This window comes from Phalacrocorax aristotelis, chromosome W (genome assembly GCF_949628215.1).
Source record: "Phalacrocorax aristotelis chromosome W, bGulAri2.1, whole genome shotgun sequence".
In the NCBI taxonomy this organism is placed as follows: domain Eukaryota; kingdom Metazoa; phylum Chordata; class Aves; order Suliformes; family Phalacrocoracidae; genus Phalacrocorax; species Phalacrocorax aristotelis.
Genome location: NC_134310.1, coordinates 26,291,124 through 26,316,635, shown reverse-complemented (window position 1 = coordinate 26,316,635; position 25,512 = coordinate 26,291,124). Strand labels below are relative to the sequence as shown.

At 44.3% G+C, this 25,512-nt stretch overlaps 1 protein-coding gene and 1 long non-coding RNA gene across 8 annotated transcripts in view; one reads left to right on the top strand and one right to left on the bottom strand.

Moving 5' to 3' along the window:
- The window catches only part of ELAVL1 (ELAV like RNA binding protein 1), a 46,249-nt gene extending 28,987 nt beyond the window's left edge, over positions 1–17,262 (bottom strand). The window contains exons 1-4 of one of the 6 annotated variants that reach the window (XM_075077793.1): positions 17,073–17,177; positions 11,496–11,716; positions 10,676–10,783; positions 5,755–5,936 (exon numbers count right to left, since the gene is read on the bottom strand). In XM_075077793.1, coding sequence (XP_074933894.1) covers positions 5,755–5,926 — 172 coding nt within the window. In that variant the 5' untranslated portion in view covers positions 5,927–5,936; positions 10,676–10,783; positions 11,496–11,716; positions 17,073–17,177. Of the gene's footprint in view, positions 1–5,754; positions 5,937–10,675; positions 10,784–11,495; positions 11,717–17,072 lie in introns of all 6 variants that reach the window. The other 5 variants (XM_075077796.1, XM_075077794.1, XM_075077797.1 and 2 more) reach the window with 5 other exon arrangements.
- Positions 17,263–20,500: 3,238 nt separating this feature from the next.
- LOC142049373 (uncharacterized) lies at positions 20,501–25,188 on the top strand. Of its 2 annotated transcripts, none has more exons than XR_012657701.1 (3): positions 20,501–20,553; positions 21,469–21,562; positions 24,655–25,188. It is a non-coding gene; the product is annotated as an uncharacterized LOC142049373 (long non-coding RNA). The 2 variants fall into 2 exon arrangements; XR_012657702.1 differs by having other exon boundaries at positions 20,509–20,559.
- Positions 25,189–25,512: the final 324 nt, after the last annotated feature.

Below are 25,512 nucleotides of genomic sequence, written 5' to 3'. Positions count from 1 at the left end.
GCTAGGTGTGCTCTGAATGTACTCCCATACCCTTGCTAGAACTCAGTTATTACCTCTGAGGTAGTTTATATGGCCAACCTTATGATAAAGGAAATTAAGTGAAGCTGGCAAAGCTAGAAGGGTATTAACATTCTCAGTATCTGGCCAATTTGTTTACAAATCACGTGAACTTTTCCTTAAGTTAACCATTGTTGCTAGGCATTCTCCAATGCACATTTAAAGAAATTACATACCACCAAATGCGACTAAAAGGCGAGAAAAAAAATCCAGGGGTAATGACGCATTCCAATTACACAGTTAACAGCAAAACTGCATAAGCAATTTCACGGTTGTTTTCCATGCAAAAGGAAACAGTTTCAGCCAAAGACAATACTTAAATACTTTCCAGAAAACAAGAACATTTAAGAATTCTGTTCCTGGACTGGAGACCCCTGCACTAGTGACATGAATAGAGTTATCCTGTCACATGAGCTAGAGCGCTACTTACTGCCTTTCAGCATCTGAAAGCGATGCAATAAAATCTTCCTTCCCTTTTTGCTTTAAAAGCTTACAAGGACACAGCCATTCATTTCTTTTTCAGCTGCATAATTTCTGTCCAGAGAAGACATCATGAAAAGGAAACGACAGGGAAAAGGTGAAGTTGCATCGCAATTCCTGAGAACTCTGGCTACCTGGAAGTGATTTCTTTTTGGTCCTGTAAGCAACGTGCCACATGCACACCTGCAGAACAAGTGAGCCGTAACAACAGGGCTTTTGAAGATGGACCCCAGATTTCTGCACACAACCTTAACAAGTCACCCAAAAGTGTCCATTCTGCCCCACATTTTTCAGCAACAGTGGAGCGATACGTTTGTCCCTGATAGCTGCTGATCAAGGAGTCCAACGTTAGCAAGCTCCATCAGAGCTCAACTGTACGTAAGCGGGGCCAGAGGAGGCCACAGAAATGCTCCGAGGGCTGCAGCACCTCTCCTATGAGGCCGGGCTGGGAGAGCTGGGGTTGTTCAGCTGGGGAAGAGGAGGCTGCAGGGAGACATTATTGCAGTCTCCCAGTGCTTGAAGGGGGCCTGTAGGAAGGATGGGGCGACCTCTTTAGCAAGGCTTGTTTTTACAGGACAAGGGGTGATGGCTTTAAACTAAAGGAGGGGAGATTTAGAGTAGATATAAGGAAACAATTGTTTGCTATGAGGGTGGTGAAACCTGGCCCAGGTTGCCCAGAGAGGTAGTGGAGGCCCCACCCCTAGAGACAGCCCAGGGCAGGCTGGACAGGGCTCAGAGCAACTTGATCTAGTTGAAGATGTCCCTGCTCGCTGCAGGGGGCTGGACTAGACGGCCTCTAAAGGTCCCCTCCAACCCAAACCATTCTATGATTCTAAGATAAGCAAATGCAGACAGCTCACAGGAAGCCCACTGTCTCCTTTCAGTGTCTGCAGAGAGATGGCTATGGTTGTGTTTTGGTAGTTGACAGGTACACACAGAGCCTTTAGCACAGTCTGAAGGACCATATACCAGACTTCCTAAAGTAGAAAGTCACAAGTATTTTGTCTTGAGTATCACAGGGATACCTTATTCCCTGCTCAAGCAGTATAGAAGGTGTGGGGAGGGAACAAGAACCCTCAAGAAGTTTAATGCCTCCTTAACAAAGTCAACTGTCATCAGACGGAACACTTTTACAGAGAGGTAAACACAGGTACTCAGAGCACGGCTATGGGTGTCGCAAGCAGTAAACAGATCCCACGGCAGTCTCAGACCCTAAACGCAGGAGAAAAGTTTAACCCAACCTTTTCAAAGCTTTAGGTCAGCCAGGCTTGAAAGTACCAACACTTTAGCAGCGTTAAGGGGAAAACAGAGAAACAAATCATGCTCACAGTAGACTAACTTTCAACTTTAGCATTTAGTCCAGAAGGACTAAAAGTCTGCATACATCTGCACGAACAGCAGGCTAAATACAACCAAGTTCTCTCAGAATATTTACAGATATTGATCAGAAGCATGCACATTGTGCACAGAGTCCTGACACAATGAGTCGTCCGCATCTGTGATGCAAGAAATTCAGCAAGATTACAGTGGCACAAAGGCCTGGGTTTCTTCGTTAAGAGGTACTGACAGAGGAGAAATACCTTAAAAATATTCACCTGTAAGAGTCCAGCACAGCATATTAGCTGGAAACCCAGACCCTAGAATATGAATGTTCTAGCAAAGTCAAGCACCCCCAATGCAAAATACGGTACAGGACTTATTTCTTCTGTTGAATCATGGATGTAGGAGGCAGTGGCTCCAAGAAAGAGGACATTTAACACTATACCCATTGCTGGGTAGGAAATCAGCACAGAGCACAAGTTTGGCACCCCTGTGTCTGAAGGCAGCGGTAGAGGGCTGCAGCCTGACCAGTGCAGGCTGATCGGGCAAACCCCAGTACTCTCCCTTCTTCTCAGCCTCATGAGCCAGAGCCACAGGAAGAGGATTTCATCAGCTGAATTGGGTCAATGGCTACGCACAAGCTTCAGCAATTACCACAGAAGGCCAGGACATACAACAGTGAAAAGTTACACCTGACTTGTCACAGTGCCATACTATATATTGGGAAGCGACCTTCTAATGTTTCCCCAGGGCTCAAAACCCCAAGGTATGGCTAGTGCTAGTCTAAAGGAAGACGAGGAAGAAGAGGAGGAATGATCTCCAACAGGAGTTCTACAGCTCTCTTACGAAACCTGTGGGTGTCCAAGACATAATCACCATAAATACAGGGGCAGTGAGTAACTGAGCAACAACCCAACATTTGCCCACTGACCCTGAGTACTGACTCGCTCATGACAAGTTAAGCAAAGCCTTGTCTGGAAGTGCTTAGGGATGTCATACACAAACTGGAGAATGAAGAGACCAGCACCCTGTCTTTCCAGTACGATCAGGAAGAGCTGAAGGGACACTACACCCTGTCTAACATCCATTTACTGTGCACAAGCTTCTCTTTACAGTTACTAGTAAAAACAGAAACAGAAGTTATCACGTCTCAAACAGCAAAACAAATGCAGTCATATGCATGCAGTTGCTGCTGTGATCCATGTGTACACGAAGAAAATTCACAGTGAGGAATGTAAACAGACACCATGGTTTGCTGCTATGTTCGACTTCCTATAGCATTCACCAATAACAATATAAAGGATGAGTATTCTAGTGGTTTCAGAGAGTTTATCTAAATTTTATAAACAATCTAATACATGGAACATAAGATTGTTCAGCACCTCTCTGCATTTGAGACAAAACCCAACAACAGATATACTTTGATCATAATGAAACACACTTGCTCAAACAAAACATCAGCTTTCAAATCAATTCTTGAACTGAAGTAATCAGAGTCCAGAAAGCTAAGGCTAGTTCAAGAAGTCATGAAAAACTGCATTCCAGGCAGAAGACATTTTCTGCCTTATATGTTTCATTAATAGGGAACAAATTGAGGAAAAAAATATGCATCATCATTTAACAAAAAATAAGCATTATCAAACAAACATTGATTTTAACTCTGCAAATACAGTCTATAATGACAACTCCAAAGGCAAAATGCTTTGATTTAATAGAATGTCAGGGGGGCACCAAACCTGTGATTTCACTGAACAGAACTAAACTGGCCTGAAAAGTCTCATTCCAACAAAAGGAGAGATTACCCCCCTCCTGTCCAGGCCACTCAATGCCACTGTGCTTTACATGCCGATATTATGAATTATCTGACCTCACAGAAACCAAGGTCAGGGAGCTGCAGGGGTTTTCTGCAGCTCTAGTTTGCTAGTCTGCCACAGGGCTGGAAAAACACAGGTGGCGGCAAAAGGAAAACCAAACTCTGCCACAGGACTGTTCTTTTCAGGGACAGCCAAACATCAGATCTGCTTAGAGTGGGGTTTTACAACACAGAAATCTTGATGCAAATATGAAGGGCCAGAAAGAAAAGCAAAAAGAAGAAAAAAGAAGTGGTACTTTAGAAGGTTCCTGAAGAAGCCAATTTTTAGTTAGTGATATTCCAAACCTATCAGTGAGCATGGAGAGACTGGGAACTGCTCCTAGCAGTGTTGCAAGTGAATGAAAAATTGGGTAGCAACAGAATGAAGTGGTCTGACCAACGTAGCCAGGCAGCATTAAACACTTGCAATTGCTGTAAAGAAAAGGGAGCATTTTGACCACAGGCACTCAAGGGCTCTACACAACACTAACAAGAGTTTTACTTTTGATTCTTCAGAGAGTTGTTAAGAAAAACCTGAAGCACACAAGCACACGCTTTGGACTTTAAACTACTCAGCACTGTCAAGTTCCAAGCTGAAGCCAGCCAGACTTTACCAAGTATTTGATGCTACAGGGAACAGTGTGAAGTAGGCTCAAACTTCACTTCATGATGTATCTTGTTTCCCATTTAAAATACTCTTACCTCCCACACAGACGATTTGGTGCTTATTTGAAAGTCTAAAGTGTGGATCAGCTGTGACACTTGATGAATGGCTTGCTAGCGTTAAACAAGTGATCTTATTTCCTTGCAAAAGCACCCTCCAGAGCAAGCCTGTAAGCATCTCAAACTGTATGACAACATCTAGGCTATCAAAACATTCAAAGAAATCAGTATTTTATGTAACTCGTTCATGATGACTTCACATACACATTCCGTAAGTACAGATTTACACAGAGAGCTATCACGTGAAACTTCATCTGAAAGAAATTAGGAAAACTAATGACATGGGAATCAGAGAAGCCATTCTGAAAGTAAATTCTAAAGCTTTTAATTATTCAGTTGTCATGCCTATTCTCAAGCATATAAAATGAAGTACTACGGTCAGTTAAGATAACACACAAAGGATTCTCACGTCTTTCATCAGCTTCCATGCAGTTTTTACAGAAAGTGAAGTAGTTTCAGACCTGTTTCATTATGGATTAGATAGATCTAAGTCAGTACTGCTACATTCTAAAATACAAGACTGAGCATGTACAGCAGAAAATTCCACAAGGCAGTCATCTGCAGGCTGAGAACAAACAAGCATGCATAGCGAGTTAATAGCACAATTACTTCTATTTACAGAAACAACCATGCTCTCCCACTAAATCTAAGATTCCATGGATTCTTACAAGAATACTCAGAATTTTTAAATAAAGATTTTTAACTGTGCAAGGATTAAAACATCTTCACAGAGCAGATAAAAAGCTCCTGCAACTAAATTGCTCTACCAGCATTTGTTTGCTTTCAACGAAACATTAAGTTTCACAAATCTGAGCAATTCATTCCTGTCATTTTTTTAAAGCTACTACTAACAATCCTATTTAAAGAACTTATAAGTTAAATTCCTGAAGGGCGATAAGGCCTACAGCTGTTTCAGACGCATGCCACGCCTTTATCTTACCGATCAAAATCAGATCAAAAGGTTTGTTTGCATATTCAGGGCTCTGGTAAAGTCAAAAATGCTCAGACTTCAGGAAGAACAAATAAGCTGGGCACCAAATTCAAACTAGTTTTAGACATGACTATTGGTGTTCAAATTTAGGAACTGTATGTCTTCGAGTCCTTAACCATATACAAAACAGTCATTAATTTAGCCTTAAGTATTCTATCTTCCAAATACTCAATACCTAGTCTTGGCATTACTCTAGTTATATGCATAATTTTCAATAGTTTGATTACAAACACACAAATATTTAATATTTCTACATTAAAATTGCGTTCAATTAAGCATTTGCTTGAGCAGTCTACCACAAAGTAAAAATTTCTTATATACTACATTATACCTGCAACTTTGTCCCGAATAAGTTTTGCAGATTCAACTTCACCAATGCTGCTAAATAGACTTCGTAACTCATCTTGCGTCATGTTCTGAGGGAGGTAGTTCACAATTAAGTTTGTTCTACCAATATCATCCCTGCAATCTTCAGCCATGTGATCTTCATAACCATTAGACATTTTATAATATCTGCAAAGAGAAAAACACCAAATAAGTTCTAGATCTTTGTACTTAAATAAGCCAAACTTTCCCACCTGAAATAAGTTTGAATGTTTATTTTCACAAAGCTGAGAACAAGGAACTGTTTCAACTACGCATTTTTTCCACTCACAAAAACAAAACATTATTTGTTGAAAATTCCATAACAATTCATTCTTTCAAACTAACAAGCATGGCATTTTACAAAGCTATGTACCATAAAAGAGCTCTTAAGGGTTTGGGTTTTTTTCCCCCCCATGTTAACAAAACCTATCCAGACAGATTTTGTACACATTCCTGTAAACACTGTTCACAACAGATGAGTTAAGATCAGGTTCCCCATGCCCAGGCACTTGGCTGGCCAGAATCAAAACTGCCACCTCAACCTTAACTCCAACCTTATGCCCAGAACTCTTAAAAGAGGAGCAGCAGAAGATTTACTAGACCCAGTTCAGTATTTCAACTTTAGATTATTTATTTTCTAAATGTTTCTCCTTTACTCATTGCTTATCATGCATCTTAACGTCCCGTTACTGTTAAATGATTGCCTTTGGGTGACTGCTTAGTTGCATACATGAAACAGATGCATCTGTACCAGAATGCTAACTTTTATGTATATTGAGTTTTTGCTAAATTTCCTGATTTTGCACATTTTTAAAGAAAGCCTTGAGAAAACATCCAGAAATTCCATCACAAGATGATATTCTCTGGCTAGTCAGCCATCAGCAGGGACCAAATCCTGACATTTCAGATGCAGGGGACATCTACAACTCCAACTCACAACAGACCCAAGCCACTCTTCCTTCAAGGGTTGCCAGAACAGTACGTTTTTAAAGTGCTTTTACAACTAATTTGAAATTGTCAATATCAGGATACCTAAACCCTATTCCTGCAACAGGAGAAAAATGAGGTCTAGCAGGTTCAGGAAGCCTGGACTGGCATGTTCTTTCCGGAAACCACCACCACCAGGAAGCTAATTTCTTGTATGATTCCAGACTCTGGTTCTCAAGCTTGCTGCTGCAGTTTTGTTCACCGTCTCAGCCCGCGAGCGCCAAATATCTCTAGCTCCAGAACAACATAGTTTTGTTTAACAGCTCTTAACCACGACTGTGAAGCACACAGAATTAACAGAAAAGCTGCTAAAACCCTGAAGTTAATTCATGGCCTCCTGACGCTCAGTTCAGCACTCCTTCTCTTAAGTCATTGCTCTGTGCATTTTACCACAGAATCCAAACACTCTGGCAGCATACAGACATCTCCATTTACGCCATAAAGTTGCAATAATGTCTAAGTATGAATGTGTTTCCAACTCAGACTCCACCAGTAAGGGGCATAAGACCAAACACTTTTATTTTTGGATTAAATTAAGGCAGACTTGCAACAATAACTCCCTCTGAAAGTTTAGCATAAACCGTCCAAGGTCACCACAAAATCTGCTTCTCTGTGAACTTCCCAGTGCCACCGCACAAGAATTACCACAGGCTCAAAGATGAACTTTGCGTTTACTTTAATGGAACTTCTGGCCATTACACTCGTTTGGCCAAAAGAATAACATATAAGATGCTGTAAATAAGCAACTAGTATTAAAATTCCTCTAGCTGCAGTTTGCTTGAGAACCAAGCATGTTGTCTGAAGCAGGTATCACTAGCACAGTGCTAACCTTGCCTCAGGGGACAGTCGATCTGAGCTGAATTAGAACAGTTTAAGATATTGTTGCTTCTCAGCCATCACGAAAACATCAGGTCAGGTGTTCAGAGGGTGCAAAAGCTTCTAGATCATCTCAATGCAGAGCGAGCCAGCAAGCCCTACAGCACCACGTAGTTAATACTGGTTACGTTTGCCAATTTATTTTTGTATTAAGATGGGTCAGAAGCATTCATATGACCACATGTGCTTTTCAAATAAGGTGATTTTGACCTACATCCATTAACACCACAAGACAACTATGTTTTCCGCAAAACTCCAGACAACTGCTGTCCTCTGTGCTAAGGGCCTGAGCAGCGGTACCCGGCTTTATTTTACAGATCAAGATCTACTAAAGGATGAGCCTTTCCCCCGGACTGCACCGCTACTGACAACTAGAAATTGAATAACACAAAAAGTCATGAACAGCAGCTAAAAATCCTAAGTCTAGAAAGGAAATGCTGTCTGCAGCAAGGAACTTTCGGTCCCCTCTCCCGTAGCCATTGTTAAGTCACGTTTGGCATTTCATACTTTCTCCTTGTGAAGGTCAGATTTTTTTTTTTAAATGGCAATAACAGAGTATACCATTTTAGAATAAACCACAACTAGACTTAGGTTAATTTGAGATTTAGCACAGTAGAAGTTTAAACTGAATTTCTTTTTTTTTTTAGTATGCATTAAAGCATTAACAGCTAGCAGCTTCTATAGAAGGAGAGGTATTGCTCCCCCTCACCCCCTGATCAGCCTTCTACCCTCCACTTCCGTGTTTCACTTGTCAACACAAGTAACCCAGCACCCTTCTGCCCACAGGATAACCAATTTATACCATGAAAGCAATGGAAAGTTACACCAGGAGAGAAGCACTTTTTGTTGTGTCAGCAGTTTTAATCTGCTTTCCTTGCAGCAAGAAAAGCACCAGAGCTAATGCCAGAGGATAGGAGACCAAGAGGAGAAATTGCAAAGCTAGAAGCCAGGAAAGAGACTCCCCCCATCAGATGATTTGAAGCTGCCAGGTCATCTCAGTTGTACTGTGATTGTGTCAAACACTCGTTCCCTTCCAGCTCTGTCAGAACTGTCTGAGCACAACCTCAGAAAAGTTTCCTGTTCTGCTAAATGACACTCAAACTGCTGAACCATCTTTGTTCACCGTCTCCAAGCTACAAAACCAGATGACTTACATTTTCAAAATTGTTTTAATGGAAGGCAACTTTACAGGACAAAGGGAAGCATAAAATTCAAGCCCTACAAGCACCATGCACCAATATTTTGATGAGTATGGAAGCTGTACAGTACAATTATGAATATTTAGTAAGTAAAGGAAGAAACACTGAGATTTTTCCAGCTTTACAAAAGTTTAAGTCTCCCTCACTTTACCCAAATTTGCCAAAGATACAACACAAATCCTTCCTGCTGTCAAGATTCACCTCCTGCCAAGTTTAAGAAGTTGCTATATATTTTAATGCTTTCCAAAACAAAAAACTTTTAAAAATACATCTATTTTCCTTATCCTCTGAGGTATATCTGCTGCCTAAAAAGGAAGCAGCACAGCTAGATACCAAGCACAGAAACTCCCCAGCACACCATGATGGCAAGTTACCAGACTTATATCTGGCATTAAGCAAAATTGACAGGAGTTTGACAAGTGGCTATCAACTTTAAATCATTTTCCCGCAGCCTGTAATCTCACTGTCTGCAGTACTTACCATCTTGACCTCCCCATGATAAACGAGGAGGACCTAGGGCACTGGTGATTCAGAGACGATTAGAACTGTGAAGGAAGCCTTCCATCTGCTTTTCTTCAGACATTAAAAAAAATAATAGGAAGCCCTTGCATAAAGGCCTGGCAAACATTTTCACAGGCAGCCAGGAATAAAGTATGCAGAAGCAATACAGGCTTAGTAGAGAAGAGGAAAAGGAAGAGAGTGCTGATCTACTGCAAGACCAACAATTTCTGGTCATCCTGGAAGTTAGTGGGAAACCACTGGCAGTGAACAGTTCTCATGGCAGTGAGAACAAAAACAGCCCCTGGAAAACTGTCAACCCTTGCATACTGAGAAGAATTCCAACAGGAAAAGGCAGGATGAAATAGTATAGATGAAATGAGAGATGCTACATAAGAAAGCAAGCTTTGTATTCTGCTCTCACTGAGGTATGTCGAGGGAATCACCCAATCTTTCTTTACCAAACAGGGAACAATCAAAATATATCAATAAATATTCCAGACTTGAGAACCAGGCCTAGAAACCACCTTGGATCTATAACTTCATTAACTGACATTTGTCAATCCACATTGACATCAATCAGGAGTCTGAACGCACTTATATTCTCAGCAGACAAGCAGACAGGTCAAGGATGGAAAAAAGGCCTAACAGCTCCATTCGGGAAGGCTACCGGTAATGAGACTGGGACTTTGCAGCCTTTTCAAAAAAAAAAAATAAAAAAAGGTCTTCAATTCTATGTCCCAAAACCCAGAAATTTTAAAACTAAGTTCCTTTGCAGTGCAGTTCCTAAAATGAGAATTTTTAAAATAACCAAACCCTGCAACAGCTCGTTTCAAAAGGCAGCCTCCTTCTTCTTCCTTGCATGAGAAGCCCTCAAATTTATGATGCTAAGGATGCATCGAGCAACCGATGGGAACCCTGCGTACTGGGCCCAAGCCTTCCATTAATTCTGGAAGTGCTCAAATTAACATAGCCCAGCACTTCATTACCTGCTTCAAAGATTGCCCTTTCACCAACAGCCCGGTCTGCATTCTAAGGACTGGACTGAAATGGCTCTCCGAGGTATTTTTTTTCGGAAACGTGGCACTGACCATGACAAACACCTTCTCACAAAGGTGCACAAGATCCCAGAAGTTTTAAGAGAAAAATGACACAAATGGTGCTGGCAACAGACCAATAAACCTTTTTCCAAACGACTCTCAGCATCTCCATCCAGAATTCTAGGATACCGTGCTATCAAGTCTTTCACTATGAGATGTTTGCTAAGAAGGAAGACTTGTACAAATCTGAGATAACCTGAAACAGGAACATTAGTAAGAAAGATACCTGTCTGTCTTCCAAGATCAGGCAAGAGGCTTAGTACACTTGCACCTTGTTCACAGGTCTGCAAAGCCACCAGACCACTACTGGGATCACAAGCTTGAAAGCAGACACCTAAACAGGTAATAGAAGATAATGTGAACATTTTAACTCCTGCAAAACTTAAGACAGGCGATTCTTCCAGGAGCAATGAGCTCTCTGCTCCTTCATGCCAACAATCAGCACCTTCATTAACATCCAGGCAGCAGGTCTTATCGCTCCAGCAAGTGACCTGATGTCACTCATGCAATACAGTTCTCCAGACAGTGAAAGCCATGTAGCGCTGCAGATGCACAGGTGAGCACTAATGCTAGCTGTGCTGAACGCAGGAAGGGCAGAGCTACCTCAAAAGTTATTTCTTGTCTTTGATACCAGAAGCGCACAGACAACTCCAATACCTGACACTTGGCCAAAGAGAGCCAGATGAATGCATTATCGTGGCACAGAGTTGTGGCACCTCCACGGGAACAGGCCATACTGAGCACTGCACAGTTCTCCAACCACAGGAGAACTGAAGCTGCTGACACAGGTTATTGGCCCAACACCTCAGCCTCGCTTTGCAATGAAGCGCAGTTAGCGTCACCTGGGACGCGCTACACAGGAAGTGCTTCAGGAGACAGCGTCCCACACAGTCCCTAAACTGATGAAGTCTCCTTGTTGGGGCTAATACTGGTAAGCGCACAGGGATCCTGCACTGAAACAAGTGATGTGGCAGAGTTCTGCTGGTGAGCTGTCTTGACCAACTCAGACTTGTCTCAAGGGTTTATTCTTAAATACACTGGCTGACCTCAAGAATCCTGATGGGGTTCTTCAAGTAGAGCTTCAGGGCTATACAAAGAGACCTCCTCCTGTTTCTTCAGTACATGGATGATATTTGTTGACATGCCCCCCCTGCAAGTCATGGTTGACTCAGGGGCTATCTGTCTTGCACAATTTGGCTATCTGTCTTGGACACTGCTCTACCACTCAATTTTGAAGCTGCTGAGCAGTCCTCCTTGGAGATCACACCTGAAATAGAACAAAAAGGACACTACTACATCAAGGGCAGTGCCAAACCAATCCACAGAGCTGCAAAAGGCAGATGCAGAAGTGCACTGCAGCCAGCTGTCAAGGCAGGATTGAGAAGCGAGACCCGAAAGGGACAGAGACTGGGCGGGGGGGGGGGGGGAGGGACGACACATCACCCACATTTTATTCTCAGAAATCACTGTAGGGAACAGAATACATCCACCTGAGAAGCCATACCAGCAGGAAAACCTCTGCAAGGCCTACATGCCTCCCAGAAAAAAAAGAAAAAAGTTTCCCAGTGCTCCATAGCCAGAATACATCTCTCAATCCAGACAGATTCTTTCCCCATAACCTCCAAGAAAACCCCTTTTATTCTTTACACAGTCTCCCTTCAGGTCCCCAACAGCTCTCCACACTGCATCCCACAAGCACAGACCTCTCCATGAACATCCATACAGGTAACAGGTCAATGACAATGCAGTGCAAGACCCATTGCTATCTGACTCACACTGCATTCATACAACATTACTTCAAACAGCAGAGGATTTTAATCTTGACGAAACACCAGAAACCAACTGGGGCGAAGGGGAGACAGGAAATCACAAAATCCACAAATTCTCTCTTCAGTTCAAGAATGGATGAGTTGCCTGATGCTGTTTCCAAAACCAAGTCCATGACACAAAGGAAGAATCCTGATCTCACCTTTTCTTGCTTGTCATGCTCACTTAGGTTGATCAGCACCTACTATTTCTCGAGCGGGAATCTTATGTTTTTTGGAATAGCCATCTTCCTGAACTTTGAGGCATGATGTTTGGGTACATAGAGAAACTTACGGCAGGAAGCAAGGCGTCAGAGATTGCTTCCTGCAAACTGTACTGTTACCCTATTTCTCTTTTTATTATCCCACAGCAATCAATAGACTGGTATTCTCTCCCATGCAGCTGTCTCATCCGAATTCCTCTCACCCACAGCCGCAATATTTTAAATCATCAAACAGGAGAAATTTCAATGCAATATCCCATTGGATTCATTTGGCATTTGTACTCTCCTCCCTCTCCCCACTCCAAGAATGAAAGCAACTTGGTCTACTGAAACGTGCTAATGAAGGTCACACAAAAGAAAAAGTTTTGCTTTAGACAGGAAGATTCTTTTACACTGAAACTTTAAGTGTTAAACCACACAAGTTGCTTAACTTGTACATGTATGTTCCTTCCACACGAGTGTATAAATCCTGTTTATAAATCTGGCAACCAAATAAATCCTTTCTGCTTGCTGGTCCTTCATATTTTTCAGTGTTAACAGATCTCATCTTTGTTATTGATTCCTCTCCTCCTTTGCAAAGCTGGAATGAAGACAGCGCCCTTTTTCTTCTTACCTTGACTAAATTTAAGATTCCAACATTTTTGTCAGTTCTGACAATAAGAGTCTCTCAACACCAGAACTGGCTATTACGAAAAATCTTCTACCACACACAAACTCCAGCTACAAACCTTATTTCCATATGCTAAATCAATGATTTCTAGTACAACATATTTTAAGCTTTTTTGTTTTATAACATATAACATTTTATAGCATATTACCCGTTTAACAAATCTCAAATGTCTTAATTTTAATATTTTAACAAAGTAGTTTTACATATTCTTTAACAATCAGATTTGTCTAAAAAGCCTTTAAACGCTTCTCTTAGTTGTTTTTATTCACGTCCATATAATGACATCATCAAGGTAAATGTTTTTGTCAATGCTTGCATTGCCGTTCAGAGACAGAAGTATTTGAGGCCAAAAATAAGCAGCATTCTCCAGAGGAATGACCTCATTTTACCATCAGACTGATGAACTACACTCAATTCACAGGAACAAAATTAATCATAGTTAGGATGCAGTCAGAAATCAGATACCGACCGGCCATGATTGCCATCCGCTGCTGCTTTAACGCGAGGGGGAAGATCAGGGCCTCCCCACAACATCTCTGCGTGATACATACAAACAAGGGCCAGTTGGAAACTGCGCAGCCAAGATACTAATCATCTGCAGCTAGATTTGCTATTTCCTTGTCTTTCAAGGTTAATAGTTAGCCTTGACAGAGAGAGCAGGTTCAGAGCTCTGCTCAGAGCTTCACGTCAACACCTTCCACAGCTGTTTTGTCCCCGGATCAAAGACGCTGACAGTTAACATGACAGAGTTCTTAAGCAGAGAAGAGACAGATGGACAACTTTTTGCAGCTGAGACTATCTCACCTTCTGCACTGCTAATTTGAAAAGGACAAGTTTACAATAAACAGATACAAAAAAAAAAAAAGAGAAGTAAGTTATTCTCTTCCTTGTTCTAGACAGTGTCAGCCTGTCCAGCAATTGCCTCTGGCAATTTTTTCACCTACAAAAAAGAACACCTGCACACAAAGGACTGTGCTGTGAGGGAGTAACTCCTTTCTTACACATAGGAGACTTGCAGTAGTTGAGAAGTAGACATAAGAGCTACGGATTCCAGATATATTCTGACAACAGCTGCCCCACAAATTGATCCATCCTTGGATTAGCAGCTGGTACTTTCACTTCGGTGGACAGGAAGGCAAGCAAAGTAACAGGAGGAGGAGACAGCACCCAACTCGTTCACCAGCACAAAACAAGTAGCTGGAAATCCAGCTCCGAAGGCTTGATGAGACACCACAACTTGCTACTGCACTCCTGCAAAGAGGCCATGGAAACAGTGGATGAGAGGAAAATTATACCTTATACTTACTATACCACTGCTACTAATACTAAAAAAAAAAAAGGCAACAAAACCACACACACGAAGAATGCCTCTGCCTTCTCAGCATTGCTTATTTTCACCCTACCTACCCCCCAAAAAAAACCAAACCAAAAGAAGCATAAAATCTGTTTTTGCATACATCACCTACATATAACAAGGTTGTATAATCAAATGGATCTTTTAGGCCAGCAGTTTGAAGCTTGCAGGTGCCTAGATCACAGAGCTGCACATCAAAAAGAAGTGCCCTGACCAATTTTTAACAGAAGGCAAAACTTAACACCTCTTGTTTGCTGGACTATGTCACTCTCCCTAAACGCTTAAATTGGTGGGAATCTCTTGCAGCTCCCTTCCATGTTTTCTCTGAAGTATTTGGAACTGCAAGAAGGACAGCTTCTCTACATATCTTTTTGAAATCTGCAAATACAGCAAGCTTGAGTCTTCTGTAGCTAAAAAGTCTACCACCTTCCCAGGCAGGTTATCCACAAGACAAGCACTCAGTGCAACAACTAACAACATTTTACTGTAATCAATTCACAGAGGGCTCATAACAAGTAAGCAAGAAACGAGACAGAGACAAAGGCATCAGGAAAGAACGCAGGCTGGCCCAACAGCTTAAAGAAATAAATTCTGAAAGTAAAATGACATGTCTCTGACAGGTCAAGACAGGGAGGGTTTTTTTCAGGAAGAAAAAAGTCACAGAACATGCAAGAACCAGCAAACAGAAAATAGAGTGCTTTAATTAGGGGCACAGAACACATTTCATTATAAGATAATGTCAGCACTAGACACCAGCCTCATTCAATAGACATGGTTAAGTTAAGATGCCATGCACAATACCCACATTTCCATTTAGACTGTGCTTATGTTACTGTTGCTCCCACAAACCTGGCATTGCCTAGGATCACAGGAAAGCAGTAGAGCCACATTTATCTGCTGCTGCAAACCCACTCGCATCAGGGCTAAATAACTAAGGCTAACAACTCACTATACAATATATTTAACAACCACACCAGCTTACGATGTTCTTGTTCATATTCCGACCAAGCCAAAGGGAGAGCCTACTGCAAGCACAGGTCACAGTTCCGTAACTTAGGACTGCTGAACACTTTAAATCATGAAGCCACAGCGTCATTTGCATCATTATACAGTTACACTGCTTCAGAACAAAAACTAGGACAGTCAGAGTAACATGTCATGCTGCATAGACTTACAAGCTCAGGAATCTAGACTTTATTATCTATCGCACAATACAGACATAACCCAAGAGACAACAGAAATCTAACAAATCATATCAACCATACAGGCAAGCAGCTGTGGGGTGCTTAGTTGCTGGCTGGGGTTAAACCACGACAAGCCTATGGAATGTAAGCATCGCCCCAGTTTTAAAGAGGGAGACACAAGTCAGAGACCTCTGTTCCCACAGATCTAGAAATAAACGTGGTTAAAACCTGAGTACTGGGGAACACCAGGCTGCTAAAGAAGTAAGAGCTGAGTGATATGAGCAATCGACACCCACATTCAGGGCAGAGAAGGAAAAAGGAACAGAATTACAGAGACCACAGAAAGTGATCAAACGTCAACAAGCATTAATAAAGGGAATGAATCTCTACCCTTCCCATTTCTTTCCTCCTTTATTTTCCACAGGTGCCTCATTAAGTGGCTCACAGGATCCCAGTCCCAGTCCTTCATGCAGCAGAACACACTTCCCTTCTCAGCCAGTCTGACACAAGCCCCTGCCCAACCCCAGTACCCGGCGTTACAGACCATGGTAGCCAGCACACCCTTCCACACACAACTGCTCCCCGCGGCCCTTCCTCCAGGCTACTTCTACCCACGCTCCTTTCACCCACCTCCTCCCACCGAACGCCCCCCAATACGTTCCTGCCTCTTCCAATCACTAGAAAGGGGTAGAGTGCTCTGCTTTGAAAAGCCTCCCACAAGTACTAACAATAGTGGACTGGTACTTTAGTCACGATTTCTTCCGGGCAAAAGCACTTAGCACAGCACTACTTAACCCTGCTCCTAGCTGGCCTAAATTAGCATCAGTATTAAGGCGTATTGTCCTCATTAGGAAGCCCACCCTCAAAGACTGCCAGTCAATAAAGACGCGCCAGTCTTAACGGAGGTGGGAGATTTAAAAGCTGCGTCCGTACAGACACGAGCAAAATTAATACGAAAGACAAGGACGTTCGCCGGAAGAAGAAAGGCTGCGACGTAACGCGCGGACCCCGGCAGAGCCCCGGCCGCCCACGGCCGGCCCCCTCCGCGCCAGCGCCGGGCGGCGAGACCCACGGCCTTCTCGCCCAAGAGTGCGGAGGCCTTCGGCCGCTCTGCGGCCTCCCGCGCCCCATCCGCCCCGGCAGGGCCCCGCAGGCCGCGGCCCCGGCCCGTAGGGCGCAGCCCCGGCCCGCCGCCCGGCCGCCCCGGGCCCGCGCTCTCCGCCGGCTGGCCCCTCCCCCCGCAGGCCCCAGCTCTCCCCCTGCAGGCCCAGGCCCACGGCCTCGCCGGCGCGGCCCTCGCCGCCCGCTCCTGCCCGCGCCGACCTCGCGGGAGCCGACGGGGGCTCGGCGGGCGCCGCTCCGCAGCCCGCGGTGGCCCGGCCTCACCTGTCGCCGGCGCGGCAGGGCCTGGGCAGCGGGAGACTAACGGCTCCGCAGCGCGCACAACGAGCCCCTCGCAGCGCCGCCGGCCAGGCCCCCGCCCCGCCCGCCGAGCCCTGTTGGCTGCTGCGCGCACGTGTCCCGCGCCCGGTTGGCTCGGCTGCCCGTCCGTCAAGCGCCGGCCGGGGGCGGCTCTCTCGCGGCGCGGCGGCGGCCTGGCGCGCGCTGCGGAGCCCTGCGCGCCACCCCCGGGCTCTGCGCGCCGCCACCGGGCCCGCGGCCTCCGCTCGAGCTATCTCACCCGCTCCCCCGCTCCCGGCAGCGAAGCCGGGGTGTCCCGGCGGCCTCTGCGGGCGTGCGGGGGGCCTGCACCGGCCTGCTTCATCGGCGGGTCTGAGGGGCCCTCCGCAGAGGCGCTCGCTGGAGGGTGCAGGAAGGTGGCAGGCGGCGTCGCCTGCGCGACCCCCGCCTGGGCGGCTCGGGGCTTCAGACGCGGCCAGGAGTGGAGCCGGTGCCCTCCCAGCCTCGGCCTGCCCTGCTGGGGCCTGCTGAAGGTGCAGGAAGAAGCGAGGAGGAGAACATAGGTCTCGTCTCCAGTGCTCTCTGTGCGTGCATCCTTCCACGCTGCTTTTGTGCAAGGAGAAATACAAGTTTTTCCCCTGTAGCAAAACTTAGAGCTTAGTAGAAGATGCAGCAGGACAGCCCTAGGCTCGGGGATGTTTGTGGTCAGCGCTACTCCTCCAGCTGAAGTCTTCTCTTTCCACAGGTGTCGAGTGCCAGCTGTAGCTCTGGCAAATGGGCAGGCCTCCCCGAGAGTAGAAAATAATACAGAAGATAAAAGGAATGCTTGTCGGGACTGGTTAAGAGATTAAATTGTTCCTGTATAAATGAGGTGCAAGTGATGATCTGCAGGAGAAGCTATGGTGGTCAGCGCTTTTCTGTGCTCTGAGAAGTCTTTTCTGCAAGACCCTAAAGGGATCTGCTGGTCTACAGTTTTCCCTCTGTCTGCTGCCAGCAATTTTTTGGTAGCCAAGGGCATTCCTCTATATTTGAACCTATTTCCACTGCACAGGAGGAGTCAGTGACTGCAGAACTGCACTGTCCTGCAGGAAACAAATGTCTTTTTGTCAGTAGCACAGTATTCTGCAATAATACCCATGGTACAAAGCAGTACATTTAGTGTGTGACGTACTTATAACCTTGCAAGTCTGTAAATCCTGTATACCTGTCAAGGTACTCAACCTTGGCCAAAAATTCAGAATATTACTGGCTTAAAACATGTGGTGTTATTTTTCATTCACAGACAACTTGTAATTTGAGTTTTACTTAGTTGAGTGACATAACTGAAAATAATGCACCTTTCTCTACACTAGAAGAACAGGGAGATCTCACCTAAAGGATAGGAACTTGTAATACGGCAGCAAAACCATACACAGGAGTAGGCCATTTACTTGCACACGAGAGTGTGGAAATACTCTGTACCTAGAATAATGACACTGGAACTTGTGGAAAGTCACACAGTGAAAATGCAAATATCTTTACTATCTTGAGGTGTCTTCTGGCAAGGCCTTGTACAGTAAGTTCCCAACACTGTTGGACTGATGGTATCTAGTTTATCTGCCCAGAAACCCATTTCAGAAACTCCTTCAAGCAGTCCTGTTACACTGGGCCATTATTTACGGGCTCCTAATCTTGTATACATTATGACCAGGAACAGCCCAGCCTCTGCCATAGTCCGAAGGGCAGAGTATCAAAGAAAACATAATGGTCAGCATCATTAAATGAAGAGTCCATCGAGGAGGTTAATGATTAAGAGAGATGTTAAAAATGTTGCCATTTTCTTTTTTTCTTTATCCTTGCTTTCAGCACCAGATGGGGAATCCTCACATGTAAACTCCAAGCCTGACAGGTCTGGAAATATCCTTCAAGGCCTCATAAAACATTAAAGATGTTTGTGCACCTGTTATTTGCTCATGCTGCTATGTACGCCAGCCACAATATCACAATTTTGTCATTCACATCAATGGCAGCTTTCTGTTACTACAAATTTTGTATTTTCTTTGTATCATTCAGGTTTTAATTAAGCAGTCCCATTCTTGGGTCTAAGATGGGTCTCAGACCTCCAAAATTGAGGTCATGGGCACCAGACAACACTGCACAGAGCTTTGATGCCTGTATCTTGTAACAGTACATTTGCAGTCTCATCATTTCATTTCACACCATAAACACTGTTATTTAAAAATGTGATGGCAAGTAGATGGTATCATCATATTAAACTGTATGTCAGTTTTTAAAGGAATGATCTCGCTTTGCTGAAATAGATCTATTGTCTGTTGTGGAGTTTCAGTTCAGTATGAAGACACATCAGTCTGAAATTTCATGATAATGCGGAATTTTAGAACAGGAAAGCTAGGTCTCCCAGTTTAACCACCTTACAGTGATGCAACAAAAATTACTTCAGGCTCTTCACAGGTGTGTTGAGTCATGCTGTTACCTGAGGGATGTTGAAACATGAAAAAAACTCACCGCGAACAGGGTAACACTGGAAGCCGTTCGTCAACACGACTCTTACAAGGCAGGAGAATGAACAGCGTGAAGGGAATTACTGGAGTGGTTGCTGCAGGGACAAATGGTTGTAACTGGCCGTGAATAAACATCAGCTAGAACCTTCAGGTTACAGGAGGGGGTAGACAGTTGCAGAGCTTTCTAACAGTGCAAGTGCAACATGGGTGGTAAGAAGGGTTGAGGAGCCCATCTGAAGTCGGGTACTCTCTCCTGGTTTAAAAGCGGTGAGCAGCAGCTGTGGGAAGGTGTCCGAGCAGCAGCAGCAGCAAGCCTGGGACTCGCTCACACCCTGGCAGTGCCAGGCTGCCTCAGCTGCCGGGTGTCTCTAGGCTCTGACAGGCTCTTCTGTGAGCCTCCAGACAGCAGCTCTGTTAATAAATTTCCCTATTTTTACGTTGTTTCCGTTGTTATAAAAACCCACTACTTCCATAACATCGGTTTATATTTCCCGAGGCTGCAGCAAAGGCCTCCCGCAGAAGAGCACCACCCCTCCCTGGGGCTCGCCTAAAATGGCGGCCGGGAGCGCCCAGAGCCTGGGCTGGCCCCCGCCGGTCCCCGCCCCCCGCCGGTCCCCGCCCCCCGCCGGTCCCCGCCCCCCGCCGGTCCCCGCCCCCCGCCGGTCCCCGCCCCCCGCCGGTCCCCGCCCCCCGCCGGTCCCCGCCCCCCGCCGGTCCCCGCCCCCCGCCGGTCCCCGCCCCCCGCCGGTCCCCGCCCCCCGCCGGTCCCCGCCCCCCGCCGGTCCCCGCCCCCCGCCGGTCCCCGCCCCCCGCCGGTCCCCGCCCCCCGCCGGTCCCCGCCCCCCGCCGGTCCCCGCCCAGCCCTGCTGTCCCGCCCCTCCCCGGCTGTCCCCGCCCCTCCCCGGCTGTCCCCGCCCCCTCCCCGCCCTTGGGGTGGATAAGATGGCGGCTGCGGTCTGCTTGGGGTGGTGGTGTGTTTATGTTACTGTCCTGCCTCTAGGGTATCCCTGCGGGGTGGTGTGATTGCTGTGTCCCTGGGGCTCTGCCTTGCTCTCCTGTATGGGGTCCCTTTTCCTTGGTGGGGGCCATGCTGCAGTAGTGCCTTGGGGGGCTCCCCCTTCCTGACTGTACAGCCCCCTGGCTCCTGTACAGCCTTCCCGCCCTGGTCTTCTCGGTGTCTTTATTCCTTTCCTTCCTTTAGGGTCTCACATTGTCCTCTGATTTCTCCTTGCCGTTAGGAGACCACCTTTTTCACCCCTTCCTGGGGCTCCTTTCCTCAGGGTCTCAGCCCCTGGACTTCTGTTACCATGTGGCCGTCCTGCCGCTTGTGACAAATGCCATGGCACTGCTCCAAGGCTTTGCTTACCTAAGGCACCCCTTTGCTCATCTTTTAGTTTGTGGCTCTGTACTGTGGATCCCTACAGACTTGAAGGGCTCCTGTATTGCTCAACTGTCAGCACCCTTCTGAATAACACTTTCTGGTTTCCCTTTTCTTGGAGTTTCCACGTGGTCTCCCTGCTCTTTGTGGTATTCAGTCCCTGATGCTTTTTTCTTTGTCCTTGAGGGTAATTTCTTCCCCAGAGATCTGGTCTGATAGCATCCACATGTTTGGAGAGGTTCACTCTCTTCAGAAGCATCTTTCCCTGGTTCTTTGCAGAAGGATGGTATTTCGTTGGTAATTCTTGGTATTTTACCCTGTGGGAGTTCCCTTCCTTGCGGTTAGTTGCACCTGCTCTTTTTTGTTCTGTCTTTGCTGTTGTTTCACTTGTGAGGTGAATTATGCCACCTGGGGCATGTTCATTTCTTCCTTGTGCTGCGGTGAGGTCACCCCCATTTAAATTTTCAGTGAGCTGTAGGAGAACTTCTCTGGTCTTTCTCAGGTCAATGCAGAAAACAGTGGAAATCACTGCGTTGAGCTCTGAAGCAGAGTGAGCCCCTTCCGCTGAGAGTGGTGGCATGTTGGCTGGTGAACAGGTTGGTTCAGGTTTCTCTGCACCATGCTTCTCTAATTAAAGCAGCCACACTTAATCATTTGTGGACAGGTGTGGACAAGTTTTATTCAATTTAAATTTGCAGCTATTATAAGCCATTATTGAAGCTGATTTTTTTTTCATACCATTTCTTTGATTTCGCTTTTCCTTTATGTGTTAATAGCCTTTGTAAGTGTTCTGCTATACTTACTGTGGAGCAGTCACGCTGTCTATTAGCCTAGTCCCTGAAATAATCTCTTTTAAAATTTAGTAGTGGGTAAAAGACCTCCATAGTCAAGCAACAAATCGGGAGGAAGTAAAATAGAAGCTTTTCTGGTTGCCAGTAGTCATCTGTACTCCAAGCTCATCATTTATGAAGGTTGTGTGTGGAAATGAGACCAGCTGCGAACGGTGTCTATGTAAATTGTTTAGCTTGATGTAGTGGTTCTTTGTAGCACAGTTCTGTTTGTCCAGTGAGCTGTTAATTTGCTATTGCAAATAAAATCTAGAAGTTTTGATAACTATTTTTATAATCATTGATCTTGCTACATATCTTATCTAAGCAGAGGTGCAAATGGCTGGGAAGGGCTTACGATATGTTGTGGCAAATCTGATTATGTGTTTAAGTTTTGGCACTTCAGGTCCCTTCTTAAATCATAATAACTTGCAGTGACTGCTGGTAGCATGCTAGAATTTGCATATGCCTGTGGTGTATAGGAGGAAAATAATGGGGTTTTTTGGTAGTAACGTAAATCACTACTTCTGTGTATTGCTTGCTAGTTCTGGCCTGGGCATGAGGCCTCATTGCGTGCTGTAACCTTGTTTAGACTAGAAAGACAGGCTAAGCTTACTGACTGACTGCATTTTGTAGTCTCAGCTTGGTGTGAAAAACACTTTGACCAACTGTCAGTAAGACAACATTAATTACACTTCTCGTCATCTTCCAATCCTTGAAATTTCAGGATGATATTAAGCAATAGTAAAATGCATAGTAAACATACTGTTTGAATTACTTTTTTTTTTTTGTTTCCCCAAAGACTTGGGGAAAGTGCCTGTTTTTTCTGTATCTTGGAATGTTTGGCAAAACCTACCACTCAGGTGTCCACTTACGAAAAAGTAGCAGGGAGTTATGAAGAGTCTGATGTGTGCTTTATTGAAAGTGGCTTATTAGTCTTGAGATCAAGTATTTATTGCCACCAAAACAAATACATGGAAACAGATTTTCCGATCTGTTCTTTTATGGTTCAACTGTTCACAGTGAGGTAACTGCCTTATTGAAGCCACAAATTTAGTTTGCATGCATCAGCAATGGTAAGTCCTTTGATACTGATGCCAAAATTGGCTCTAAGATTGTTTGAGCCAACAGCAATTTTGTAGTGCTCTGTGTTTTTAATATATTTTTAATACATTTGATGTGAATGGTTTGCTTTCACTGCCAGAGGTTTGTGGTTTCCAGAGCATGTATTTCTGATGGTCTTAAATACAGAAAATGTGGTGATATGAACACCATAATGCCTAAGGAATTTCCCAGGTTTTATGAAGTAATTAGTTGGCTTGAATATTTATGGCACTTGCAGAACCTTTAAGTGTCTCTTATCACCATCATGGAAGCCATAATGCATTACAGAATTACTGTGTTATCAGACTTTGAGTGTCTACGTACTTCAAGGATGTATTTCAGAATTTGAAGAGAAACTTTGTAAAGTGTCATTAAAATATACATTCATCACACAATCTTCACTAACTTCACTTCTGTCAACAAAAAGAATTCCCCACACCAGGGCTTTATGGAGGAAGGCATGACTATACCTAAAAATGTTTGAAAGTTTGAAACATCAAAGCCCTGTTGAGTCTTGTGTTGTAGAAACACGAGTCTGTGCAGGGCACCAAAGTTTTGAGAAAGGTGGAGCGTCAAATTACATCAGAATTCTGGCGGAAAAGGGTAGTGTAATTGCTGTGCTAAGCATACCAGTTTGCAGCAAATAGTGAAGCAACATGTAGTCTTGATCTGTTTTTATCCCCAAACATGTAGAGTTTTGCATTTTCAAGGTAAGTGCTTTAGGTAATCCTTTAGCTTAATGCATTATACAATGAAGTTCAAGATCTTGTCTTCAGGGATTCTCTGTCAGTCAACCGATCAAAGGGCTGGCTGATGTGTGGCTCTCCAGCAGCGTGCCTGACAGCTGGTTTGGTTTTTCTGTTTCTAGTATTATACTTTGTATATGTTTACATGCTGAACGCTTTTTTAATAGGTGGGATATCTAAGCATATCTACTTGCACAGGTTCACATTATTTGTGCCTTCAGAAATCTAGTCATCTAATCCTGAGTATCTTAGGTGTTACAACTGTCAGGAGGTACATATCATCAGTGTAATAACAACAGCCCAAGCCCTGTCTTTCAAAAATCCCTCCTAAGAACAGCTTAGAGATGCCAAAAAGCACTGGAGTCAAAACTGGGGAAAATGCATACCCAGCCTAAGGTCAGGCATATCGTGGTCATGTGTGAGGAGTCAGACAGGTATGACCCAAACCAATTTAGAATGGCCCCAAGCATATAAAGGATGGCCTTCAGATGATATCATTACCTCCCACTATTGGTATTGGAAAGGTCTCTCCCTCCCCCAGCCGTGCTGAGTTTTCTGTAGCATGTTTACATTAAAGTGGTCTTACATGACTTGGTAATTAGTTGTCCTGTAACTATGATTAAGTCCTAATGTGACTGCTCAAGTTTTAGCCAAAGTTCAGCAGTAGATGTAGGTACTGCTTCTGCTGCCTGTATGATATAGTGTATGAAAAGATTCACTATAGTTTGAAGTGGGTGAGCAGTAAGCTTCTGGAGAAAGTCTCTCTCCTGAGAAATCATGATGCTTCAGGCTTTAGGATCTACCTGGCAGCAGTAAAGAATACTTTTTCCCCTGCTTTGTGTTAAGCTTGTGCACTCTAGTTAACACCCTCTAAGATAATACTCTAAAACATCTTTTGAGAACAGTACTGTGTAAAAAAGGAAAAAAGAAAAAGCCAATGTGACTAAAAAAATTTTAATTTTTGATAAAAGTTAGAAGATGTTCACCTACACATTTCTTTATTTTTTAAAGGGTTCACCTGCTCTCTAGAAGATGCCTGCACGTCAGAGTTTTGCTTTATTTGAAGAGCTAAATCTGATAACAAACTTAAGTCAACGCCATGATGTAGATTCAGCTTTTCTTTCTGAACAATGAAATTCTGCTTCTGGTGAGGATGGGAGGCTGTTAGGGGTTTGAGACTTGTGGCATGATGCTTCTGAGTTTATGAATGTGTGAGTGTACAAACTCTGCCATATCTTTTGAAGTCTCTTTACAAGGCATGATGATTCTTGTTTCTGTCTTCAAGTCTCTTCTCACTGAATGGAAACGAATGCTTGTAATTATTAAAGTAATATTAGGACTGATGTTTCATTGTAAATGTAAGCTATTGCCAGTGACTCTCCATTTTAATGGTTTCTGAAGTTGGAAAAAGTGACTTTGTTTACCGTAACTTCACCTTTGCAGTTAAGTAACTGAGTGTGGAAACAAGTGGCATTATAAACTATTAAAAAAAAAAACAACTTTGTAAATGTTTACTATTTAAAAATAAAAGCTCTGTTATTTGGATGTTGAGGTGCACCATGACTTCGGAATAATATATGCACAGGCAATGGAGGTACAGGGAGTGGAGGAATGCCCTAATAGTCTTCTACCTTCCTTGGTAAAGCGAGAAAGTATATGATCTTATAAGGGCTTTTAGAGCAAGTTCTTAAGTCAGTTTTCCTCATGCAGTTGAACAGTGTTATTTTTAGGGAACTTGTTCTGTTAGTTGTAACAACTCAGGAATCTTAATATTTTTCTCCCTTCGGTTTTGGGTCTCTGTGGCCTAAGCTTCCCCAATGCAGTAAACCAGCTTATCTGCATTGGTGGCTCATGCTTTAATTTAAATGT